Source organism: Rhinolophus hipposideros (genome assembly GCF_964194185.1).
Source record: "Rhinolophus hipposideros genome assembly, chromosome: 7".
Taxonomy (NCBI): Eukaryota; Metazoa; Chordata; class Mammalia; order Chiroptera; family Rhinolophidae; genus Rhinolophus; species Rhinolophus hipposideros.
In genome coordinates this window covers 10,201,268-10,213,348 of record NC_138053.1, presented here as the reverse complement: position 1 = coordinate 10,213,348, position 12,081 = coordinate 10,201,268, and the positions used below count along the sequence as shown (strand labels likewise).

General features: G+C 38.6%; 1 protein-coding gene and 1 pseudogene across 2 annotated transcripts in view; both read left to right on the top strand.

Moving 5' to 3' along the window:
- Nucleotides 1-12,081, top strand: part of LOC308500133 (cytochrome P450 3A12) — a 62,211-nt gene that overhangs the window by 35,605 nt on the left and 14,525 nt on the right. Inside the window, exon 8 of the mRNA XM_081054340.1 lies at nt 9,601-9,728. Within this exon, the coding sequence (XP_080910466.1) occupies nt 9,601-9,728 (128 nt within the window). The remainder of the gene's footprint in view (nt 1-9,600; nt 9,729-12,081) is intronic.
- LOC308500157 (AP-2 complex subunit mu-like) lies at nt 10,081-11,361 on the top strand (annotated as a pseudogene). Its single transcript has one exon. The product of its transcript is annotated as an AP-2 complex subunit mu-like (transcript).

Here is a 12,081-nt window from a genome sequence, read left to right as displayed (position 1 = left end):
AAGATATATTGATCCCTTTTACCCTCATCTACCTTACCCTCTGGCAACCACTAAACTATTGTCTGTGTCTATGAGTTTTTGTTTCGTCATTTGTTTGTCTTGTTCTTTTGTTGTTTGCAGTTTTATATACCACATATAAGTGAAATCATATGGTTCTCGAGTTTTTATGTTTCGCTTATTTTGCTTAACATAATAATCTCAAGATCCATCCATGTTGTTGCAAATGGCACTATTTCATCTTTTCTTATGGCAGAATACAAATGGAACTGTTTTCGTAATTTAACTTTTGGATTGTCTATTGCAGTTTATAGAAATACAATTGACTTTATATATTTATCTTGTATCATGGAACCCTACTTGGTTATTAGTTCTAATAGGTTTTTAGTGGATTTCTTAGGACTGTCTATATGCAAGATCGTACTATTGATAATACAGATAGTTTTTCTTCATTTCCTATATCAATACCTTTTACCTGTTTCTTTTTCTAATCTACTTCCCCTGGCTAGAACTTCTAGTACAATGTTGAATAGAAGTGGTGAGAGAGGCATCCTTATCTTGTTACTAAACTTAGGGGAAAGCATCCAGATTTTCACTATTAAGTATGGTGTTAGCTACGGGTTTTTCATAGATGCTCTTTATCAGGCTGAAAAAATTCTTGTCTGTTACTAGGTTGTTGAGTGTTTTGTTACAAAAAGGTGTTGGATTTTGTCAAATGATTTTTCTGCATCTATTGAGATGAACATGTGGTTTCTGGTTTTTATTCTGTTGGTATAATATATTACACACTCTGTATTCCTGGGATAAATACCACTTGGTTATGTTGTATACTTTTTTTTGTGTTTCTAGATTGAGTTTGCTAGTATTCTGTTGAGGATGTGTGCATTCATATTCATAAGATATGATGGCTTGTAACGTTCTTTTCCTGTGATATCTTCTCAGGTTTTAGTATCAGGGTAATAGCATCTTTGTAAAATGAGTTTGGAAGAGTTCCCTCCTCTTCTATGGTTTAGAAGTGTTTGTGGAAAATTGGTGTTCATTCTTCTTCAAATAGTTAGTAGAATTCACCATTGAAGCCATCTGGACCTGAGCTTTTCTTTGTGGGTAATTTCATGATTACTAATTGAATCTTCTTTCCTGTTATAAGTCTATTCAGATTGTCTATTTTTATTTCTTAGTCAGTTTCTATATTTGTGGCTTTTTAGTAATTTGTGCCTTTCATCTAAGTTACATAATTTATTGATATACAATTGTTCATAATATTCCTTTTATTTTTTATTTTATTTTTTATTTTATTTTTTATTTTATCTTTTTTTTTTATTAATTAATTTATTTATTAGTTTCAGGTGTACAAAACAAGGTAATACTTAGACGTTCATCATTTATATCCCTCATACTGTGAACCCCCCTCCCCCCATCCACTATCCCTCCGACCTCACACTGAACCATCACATTATATATATAAAATTATAGTTGGCATTCATTAATGTTTAGCTTCTGATGTACAATGCCATGATCAGGTATCCACAGTATCCCTGAGGTGGTCTCCCAAATAGGACGCATGTCTATCGGATACCCAACAAAATCTTTACAACATTATAGAATACCTTCCCCAAATTAATTTTCAAAAGAAAAACCCTGAGGCCATCTTGTGGTTACCAGCTGCTTCCAAATCCCTTCACCTTTCCCCTTATCCCCAACCCCCTCCCACACACCCATCTAACCACTCTCGGTATTTTTTAATGTCAGTTATAATCTTCCCTCTTTCACTTTTTCCACATTTCTTCCACTTCTTTCTTTATTTTTATTTTTTTATACCTTAAAATTTTTATTTTATCTCAAAACACATTTTTTATTAGTTTCAGGTGCACAAAACAAAGTAATAGTTAGACGTTTATCATTTATATCCCTCACACTATGTCAACCCTCCTTTCCCCATCCACTATCCCTCTGACATCACACACAGCCATTACATTTCCACTATTCCTAATGCTGTACTCCACTTCTTGTATATATAAAATTATAGTTGACATTCATTATTGTTCAGCTTCAGCTTCAGGTGTACAATGTAGTGCTCAGGCATCTACATCTTCACTAAGGTGGTCTCCCTAATGAGACAAGTGTCCATCGGATACCCTGCAAAATCTTTACAGCATTATTGATTACATTCCCCAAATTGACTTTCGTATCCCCGTGGCAATCTTGTAGATACTGATTGTGCTTTTTAATTCCTTCACCTATCTCTTTATTCACCCCCTCCCATCTAGCAACCCTCAGTTTTTCCTTTATGTCTCCAAAACTGTTTCTGATTAGTTCATTCATTTGTTCTTTTCTTTAGATTCCACATATAAGTGAGATCATATGGTATTTGTCTTTCTCTGATTTATTTCACTTAAAATAATGTTCTCTAGGTCCATCCATGTTGTTGCAAATGTAAGATTTCATTCTTCTTTATAATTGCATAATACTCCATTGTATAAACGTACCACAGTTTCCTAATCCAGTCATCTACCAATGGACATTTCAGTTGTTTCCACATCTTGGCTATTGTGTATAGTGCTGCAATAAACATAGGAGTGCATAAAGATTTTTGAATTGGAGTTTTGGATTTCTCTGGATAAATACCTAGGAGTGGAATTACTGAATCATAATGTAGTTCCATTTTCAGATTTTTGAGATACCTCCACACTGTTTTCCATAGTGGCTGCACCAATCTGCAATCCCACCAACAGTGCACAAGCGTTCCCTTTTCTCCACATCCTCACCAGCACTTGTTGTTTGTTCATTTATTGATGATAGTCATTTTGACTGGGGTGAGGTGGTATCTCATTGTGGTTTTTATTTGCATTTCTCTAATGGTTAATGAGATTGAGCATTTTTTCATGTCTGTTTGCCATCTGTATGTCCTTTTTAGAAAAATGTCTTTTCATGTCCTCTGCCCATTTTTAAATTGGGTTGTTTGTTTTTTGGAGTTGAGTTGAGTGAGTTTTTTTTTATAAATTTGTGATATTAACCTCTTGTCAGATATATCATTGGCAAATATCTTCTCCCATTCAGTAGGATCTCTTTTTGTTTTACTGATGGTTTCCTTTGCTGTGAAAAAACTTTTTAGTTTGATGTAATCCCCCATGTTTATTTTTTCTCTTACTTCCCTTGCCTGAGGGGATATATCAATAAAAATCTTACTCCGGGTAATGTCTGTAAAGTTTCTTCTTATATTTTCTTCTAGGAATTTTATGGTTTCAGATCTTACATTTAAGTCTTTAAGCCATTTTGAATTTATTTTTGTATATGGTATAAGGAGGTGGTCCAGCTTCATTTTTTTGCATGTGTCTGTCCAAGTTTTCCAGCACCATTTATTGAATAGACTTTCTTTACCCCACTGTACATTCTTGCTTCCATTGTCGTAGATTAAATGGCCATATAGGCATGGATTAATTTCTGGACTCTCTATTCTGTTCCATTGATCTATGTGTCTGTTTTTATGCCAGTACGATGCTGTTTTGATTACTGTAGACTTGTAGTATAATATGAGGTCAGGTATAACTATGCCTCCCACTTTGTTCTTATTTCTCAAGATTGCTGAGGCTATCCAGGGTCTTTTATGGTCCCATATAAATTTTAGAATTATATGTTGTATTTCTGTGAAAAACATCATTGGCAGTTTGATAGTTATTGCATTGAATATGTATATTACCGTAGACAGTACAGACATTTTAACTATATTAATTCTTCCTATCCATGAACATGTTATGTATTTCCATCTATTTGTATCTTCTTTCATTTCTTTCTTCAGTGTCTTATAATTTTCTGAGTACAGACCTTTTACTTCTTTGGTTGAATTTATTCCCAGGTATTTTATAGTCTTTGAAGCAATTGTAAATGAGATTGTTTTCGTAATTTCTCTTTCTGATGTTTTATTATTGGTATATACAAATGCAACTGATTTCTGAATATTAATTTTGTATCCTGCTACTTTACTAAATTCATTTATCAGCTCTAAAACTTCTTGGTGAAGTCTTTAGGGTTCTCTATATATAGTACCAAGTCATATGCATATGACAATTTTACTTCCTCCTTACCGATTTGGATGCCTTTTATTTCTCTTTTCTTGTCTGATTGCTGTGGCTAGAACTTCCAGCACCATGTTGAATAGAAGTGGAGAAAGTGGGCAACCTTGCCTTGTTCCTGATCTTAAGGGGAATGGTTTTAGCTTTTCCCCATTGAGTATGATGTTAGCTGTGGGTTTATAATATATGGCCTTTATTATGTTGAGATATGATCCCTCTATTCCCACTTTCTTAAGAGTTTTTATCATAAATTGCTGCTGGATTTTGTCAAATGCTTTTTCTGCATCTATTGATATGATCATGTGATTTTTATTTTTCATTTTGTTAATGTGGTGTATCACATTAATTGATTTGCGGATGTTGAACCACCCTTGCATACCAGGGATGAATCCCACTTGATCATGGTGTATGATCTTTTTAATGTACTGCTGAATTCTGTTTGCTAATATTTTGTTGAGGATTTTTGCATCTATGTTCATTAGAGGTATCTGCCTGTAATTTTTATTTTTTGTGGTGTCTTTGTTTGATTTTGCAATCAGGGTGATAGTGGCTTCGTAAAAAGTGTTTGGGAGCCTTCACCTCTTCTGGATTTTTTGGAAGAGCTTGAGGAGAATAGGTGATAATTCTTTTTTGAATGTTTTGTAAAATTCACCTATAAAGCCATCTGGTCCAGGGCTTTTATATTGTTGGGAGAATGTTGATTACTGATTCAATTTCCCGGGTGGTAATCAGTCTATTCAGGTTTTCTGTTTCTTCTTGAGTTAGCCTTGGAAGGTTGTATGCTTCTAGAAAATTGTCCTTTGCTTCCAGATTGTCAAATTTGTTGGCATATAGTTGCTCATAGTAGTTTCCTACATTTTTTGTATTTGTGTGGTATCTGAAGTCACTTCTCTTTCATTTCTGATTTTATTAATTTGGATCCTCTCTCTTTTTTTTTTTTAATGAGTCTGGCTAATGGTTTCTAGATTTTGTTTATCTTCTTTAAAAACCAACTCTTCAATTCATTGATCTTTTGTATTGTTTTTCTGGTTTCTATTTCATTTATTTCTGCTTTGATATTTATTATCTCCTTCCTTGAGCTCCCTTTGGGCTTATTTTGCTGTTCTTTTTCCAGATTCCTTAAGTGTGAAGATAAACTGTTGATTAGTGATGTTTCTTGTTTCTTTAGGTAGGCCTGCAATGCTATGAATTTCCCTCTTAGGATTGCTTTTGCTGCATCCCATAGATTTTGGGTCGTCGTGCTTTCATTTTCGTTTGTCTCAAGATATCTTTTGATTTCTTTCTTGATCTCCTGGTTGACCCATTCATTATTTAGTAACATGTTATTCAGTCTCCATGGATTGGTGTGTCTTTCAGGTTTTTTTTCCTGTAGTTCATTTCTAATTTCATAGCACTGTGGACAGAGAAGACAATTGGTATGATTTCAATTTTCTTAAATTTATCAAGACTTGTTTTGTTGCCTAACATGTGGTCTATCTTGGAAAATGTTCCATGTGCGCTTGAGAAATACATGTATCCTGCAGCTTTAGGATGAAATGCTCTGAAAATATCGATTAAATCTAAGTGGTCCAATGTGTTATTTAAGGCCATTGTTTCCATATTGATTTTGTGTCTGGAAGACCTGTCCCTTGTTGTCAGAGATATATTGAAGTCCCCTACTATGATAGTGTTACTGTCGATCTCTATCTTTATGTCAGTCAATATCTGTTTTATATATTTAGGTGCTCCTATGTTGGGTGCCCTTTATTATTATATAGCGCCCATCTTTGTCTTTTAATATATTCTTCACTTTAAGTCTATTTTGTCATATATAAGTATTGCAACTCCAGCATTTTTCTCATTTCCATTTGCATGAAATGTCTTACTCCAACCGTTCACTTTCAGCCTGTGTGTGTCTTTTGATATGAGGGGTATCTCTTGTATACAGTAAATACAAGGGTCTTCCTTCTTATCCACTCAGCCACCCTATATCTCTTGATTGGAGCATTTAATCCGTTTACATTTAAAGTGATTATTGATAGGTACATAGTTATTGCCATTTTTTAAATTTATAGTTAGATTGTTTTCATCTTTCTTCTATTTACAAAAGTCCTTTTAGTATTTCTTGCAATGCTGGCTTGGTGGTAATAAATTCCTTTAGCTTATTCTTTTCTGGGAAGGTCTTTATCTCTCTTTCAATTTTAAATGATAGCCTTGCTGGATAAAGCAATCTTGGTTGTAGGCTTTTGTTTTCCATCACTTTGAGTATATCCTGCCACTCCCTCCTAGCCTGCAATGTTTCTGTAGAAAACTCATTTGATAGTCTTATGGGAGTTCCCTTGTATGTAACCCTCTGTCTTTCTCTTGCTCCTTTTAAGATTCCTTCTTTTTCTTTAATCTTTGCCATTTTAATTATAATTTGTCTTGGGTGGACCTGTTTGGGTTTATCCTGGTTGGAACTCTCTGCACTTTTGGGGCTTGTATGTCGGTTTCCTTCACCAGGTTAGGGAAGTTTTCGGACATTATTACTTCAAATATGTTCTCAATCCCTTGCTTCCTCTCTTCACCTTCTGGTATTCCTATGATGCATATGTTGTTGCACTTGATATTATCCCAGAGGTCTCTTAAACCATCTTCATTGTTTTTTATTCTTTTTTTGTTGTTGTTGTTCCGTTTGGGTAATCGGCTAACTTGTCTTCTAAGTCGCTGATTCGATCCTCTGCTTCGTCTAACTTGCTGGTAATTACTTCAAGTGTGTTCTTTATTTCAGTTATTGTATTCTTTAGTTCTAACTGGTTGTTCATTATGATATCTTTGTCCTTCTTTATGTCATCACTAAACTCCTTAAACATTCTTATCATCAGTGTTCTGAACTCTGTCTCTGATAGGTTGGTTACCTCTATTTCATTGGGTCCAATCCTGGAGGTTTCTTCTGTTCTTTTAGTTGGGACATGTTTCTTTGTTTCCCCATTCTGGCTGACCCTCTGTGTTTGCTTTGATATATTAGGTAGATCCCTTAGGGTTCTTCATTTTTGCTGGTTTATCTTATGTAGTATGTGTCCTTTACATTTTACCTGCACCACTTCCTTCTTCTCCTCTGCATGTGCTCCAAAGGTGACTCTTGTGTTGTGTATAATGTCCTGTTAAAGTTGATCTTTAATTGTTTTTAGCTTGTGAGTAGGTGGGATTGACTCCTAGGCTGACTAGTTGTGAGACTTGGCTCTGCCCACCGCAGGATGTTCTGCTGTGTGAGGATTGACTGCTTAAATGAGGTTTGGCCTCTATGGGCTCTGTGCCTGTAGAGAATTCCCTCTTGGTGTGTCACTTGTAGGTCAAACCCAGTAGTACTCTGGTTTGGTCTGGAGTTGGCCTCTGGGTGTGTTGATTCTTGTGCCTCTTAAGCTGGGCCCCGGTAGGGCAATTTCAGAGCAAAGCAAATCACCAAGTATAACAACAACAACAACAAAGAAAAATACAAGTACATTCACATGTAAAAACAACCAATAACCCACACTCAACACAGGTAAAGATGTCAAAGATATAAAAACAAAATAAAACAAAAAAAGCAGCGCCAGTCTTGGTCTTAAGCCCACCAAGTAATCTCCAGGTTGTCCTCTGCTGTACCAAAGAGTCCTCTGTATATTGTGCAGAGAGAGCCATTCACCTGGTGCCCAGAGTGACTTTGGGACTGCAGATTTAGATGAGTGGTGCTAAGGGGTCTGGATGGTAGTTTCTACAAAGTCAGTGCAGTTTCTGCTCTTGCCTTCACATGTGTGCACTGAGAGTAGCACCACCAGCCCTGCGCCCAGTTCTCCTGAGACTTAGGCCACTTCTTCCGTGTGTGTGTGTGTGTGTGTGTGTGTGTGTGTGTGTGTGTGTGGCGGGCGAGAGATTTCTGAGCTGCTGAAAGCCCAGAGCTGTGGCTGCCGCCTACTCCTGATCCCTGGGACTGTCTCCACAGTGCAGTTGTAATTGCCCTGTCCTACGCAGGCCAGAAAGGGTGGGGGCTGGGGATGGAAGGGTCTTCTCTCTCCCAATCCAGCAGTGTCACACTCTTCCCGCAGACCAGAAAAGGTGGGGGTGGGGGTGGAGGAGTCTCTTCTCTCCTAGCCCAGCAAAATCACACTCTTCTCAGCCTCTTTCCTGGGTCAGCCAGTGTTCCCAGAACCACAGCACTATGGCTCCTCTGTAATCTGACACTACTCCTCAGTTCAGGAGCCAGCTTAAGTCTCTGGAAGGGTGGGGGTATGATTGGAGAGTGGGGGGAGGGGCCCAGGTATGGTGTTTATGTCCTTTGTCCTACCTAAGGCCCAACTGGGGGTTTCAGCTGAGGTTACTGCTTCAAATGCTGGATATGCTGCCCCCTCAGCGGGAGAGATCGGCTGTGGGATACAGGGAAAGAGCCCATTTCCTGGCCTTTGTGGTCTCTGTTCCGTCCTGGGATCCCCTGCGTCTCTGTAGCCATGGATGCTGGCCGTGTCTCCACTCCGCTCCCTTACCTCTTCCCCTGCTCTCCCAATTTGCCCACCTTTAAGTAATCCTCGTACAAGTCTCTTAGCTGTTCTGTGTGATGAGCAGAGTCCTTTGATGGCTTATAGATGTTCCCTTTATGGTAAGATCCGGAGGAGAACTCAAGAAGTCTGCCTTGCTGCCATCACTCCTATCCCTCTTTCGTTTCTGATCTAGTAATTTGAAGTCTTCTCTCCTTTTTTTGATTGGTTTAGCTAAATGTTTTCAAAAAATCAGATTTTGATTTCATTGATTTTCTGTATTGTCTTTTATTCTTTATTTTACTAGTTTCTTCTCTCATCTTTATTTCTTTGCCTTTGCTTGCTCCATGCTTTATTTGCTCTTTTTATTCTCTCTCTCTTTTTGTTCAGTGTATTAAGGGAAAAGTGTGGTTATGGATTTGAGATCTTTATTGTTGTTGTTGTTGTTGTTAATATAGACATTTGTAGCCATAAATTTCTCTCTGATAACTGCTTTTGCTACATCCATGAATTTTGGTATGTCATGTCTTCATTTTCATTGATTTCAAAGTAATTCCTAATTGTCTCTTTGATTTCTTCTAAGAAGACCCATTTGTTATATAGGAGGGTATTGTTTAATTTCTACATATTTGCAAATTTCCTAATTTTCTTTCTGTTATTGATTTCTAATTTCATTCCATTATGGTTGAAAGTCATACACTGTATTATTTCTATCCTGACTATTTCTTGAACAGAAGTATTAATTAAAGTAGTATACTATGGTCTAGTTTATCCAAAGTCATTTTAGTCCAATGGATAAAGGGCTAAGAGTTCTGTGAATTTAATCCTGTTCTTTCCACATCCAAAGATGTGGAAGTTGCCAGTGATCTCATTGCTATCGGGAAGGCCCTTATGGGTGGACTTACACTTGCCTAGCCATGGACTTGGAAGTCTAAGAAAAGGTCATGGAAAAAGTGGCTCCTGGTGAGAAGCCTGGTGTGTTTTACTCTTCTAATTGGTAGAGAAAACTACAATTGCTTCAGGTATATTTTGTATTTTCATTGTGCTTTCCTTTTTCCCTACAGCACTCTTTCCATTCCTTATCCCAGTGTTTGAAGCATTAAATATCTTTATATTTCCAAAATATATTACTGATTTTTTCACAAAATCCATAAAACGGATGAAAGAAAGTCGGCTCCGTGATAAACAAAAGGTAAAATCTGGTGGTGGTTACATGGGTGTGTTCACTTTTTGATAATTTGTTAAGCTGTATACATATGATTTATGCATTTCTCTTTTTTCTTAATGCAGGTAGAGAATTCTAGGGTTTAGAGCAAGAGAGTTAAAAAATTTTATGGGGAATGAAGAAGATGGAGCTTCAGAAAGGAAATTAAAAAATGAGTCAGTGAAGCAATGTTTAAAATGTGACAACAGAGAGGCAGCAGGCAGGCAAGCAGGGGATGGGGGGACATCTTGTGATCCGGAGAATGCCGGTGGGCAGAACAGAAGCAGCAGCCACCAGATCTGTTCTCAGAGTAATGGGCCTCGGAGAGTGAGGTACCACCATGATCGGGGGTTTATTCATCTATAATCATAAGGGGAAGGTGCTCTTCTCCCAGGTCTACCGAGATGACATCGAGAGGAACACAGTGGGTGTCTTTTGGGTCAGTGTTATCCATGCCCGGCAACAAGTGTACAGCACTATCACCAACATCACTAGCATCAGTTTCTTCCATGTTAAGTGGTCCAACATCTGGCAGGCAGCTGTCACCAAGCAGAATGTCAATGCTGCCATGGTGTTTGAATTCCTCTATAAAATGTGTAAAGTAATGGCTGCCTACTTTGGCAAGATCAGCGAGGAGAACATCAAGAACAATTTTGTGCTCATATATGAGCTGCTGGATGAGATCCTAGACTTTGGCTATTCACAGAACTCAGAGACAGGCACGCTGAAAACCTTCGTCACCCAGCAGGACATCAAGAGCCAGCATCAGACAAAAGAAGAACAGTCCCAGATCACTAGCCAGGTGACTGGGCAGATTGACTGGCAGTAGGACATCAAGTACCCCTGGAAGAAGCTCTTCCTGGATGTTCTGGAGAGTGTGAACCTCCTCATGTCCTCGCAGGGGCAGATGCTGAGCACCCATGTGTCAGGCCGGGTGGTAATGAAGAGCTACCTGAGTGGCATACCTGAATGCAAGTTTGGGATGAATGACAAGATTGTCATTAAGGAGCAGGGCAAAGGCACAGCTGATGAAACAAGGAAGAGCAGGATGCAGCCAATTGCTCTCAATGACTGCATCTCCCACCAGTGTGTGAGACCCAGCAAGTCTGACTCTGAGGGCCGCATCAGCTTCATTCCACCAGATGGAGAGTTTGACTCATGAGGTATCGCACCACCAAGGGCATCATCCTTCCTTCCGGGTGATCCCGCTAGTGCGGGAAGTGGTACGTACCAAGCTTGAGGTCAAGGTGGTCATCAAATCTAACTTTAAGCCTCATTACTGGCACAGAAGATTGAGGTGAGGATCCCAACCCCACTGAACACAAGCAGGGTGTAGATGATCTGCATGAAGGGGAAGGCCAAGTACAAGGCCAGTGAGAACGCTCTCGTGTGGAAGATCAAGTGCATGGGAGGCATGAAGGAATCACAGATCAGCTCACAGACTGAGTTTCTGCCTGCCAACGACAAGAAGTAGGCTCCACCCTCCATTTCTATGAACTTTGAGGCCCCATTCACACCCTCTGGCCTCAAGGTGTGCTACTTGAAGGTGTTTGAACCGAAGCTGAACTACAGCGACCATGATGTCATCAAATGAATGCATTACATTGGCCGCAGCACCTAGTAGCAGTTAGCCTGCCTCCCTACACACCCTCTTTCACAGGTCCAAGTGCCCCCCGCCACCACACATCAGTGTCTCCTCCCTCCTGCTTTGATGCCTTCCCTTTGTATCAGCCCGAGTCTAGGTCTGGACCAACCACATCATGAGTGGGACTGGTGGAGCCCTCCTTGGGCTCCCTGAGCAAAATTGTTTCTGGGGCTCCTGCTTCTCCATCCATATGTCTGCCCTGGCCCAGTGCCAGGCTCTGAGTTCTGTGACCAAAGCCAGGTGGGCTCCCTCTCCTCCCATCCCTTGTGACCACATACCTTGAGTGGGAGGGTTGTCTGTCCCTCACCTCAGAGCTCCCCCAATGACCGGTAACAGATCCCCAGCCCTCAATCCCTAGTCTGCTTTGGGATAGTGTGAGCTTCATTTTGTACACATGTGATTCATCCAATTATACCCAATAAACTCTGTAAAGAAGAAAAAATAAAACTAAAAAAAAAATGCAAAAATAGACACAATGATTAGTATATCATTGTGTGAATATTGTTGAGACAAAAAAATATACCACTTCCCTTCAATAAATTTTCAAGGTATAAAAATTACTACTTAAAAATTATTTTCCTGGTATTATAATTTGTCCAAATCTTAAATTGGCAAAGAATCACTTAAAGGAATTCTTAAAATTCCTTTAAGAATTTTTTAAAATTAGTTTTAGGTGTACAAAGCAATGTAATAGTT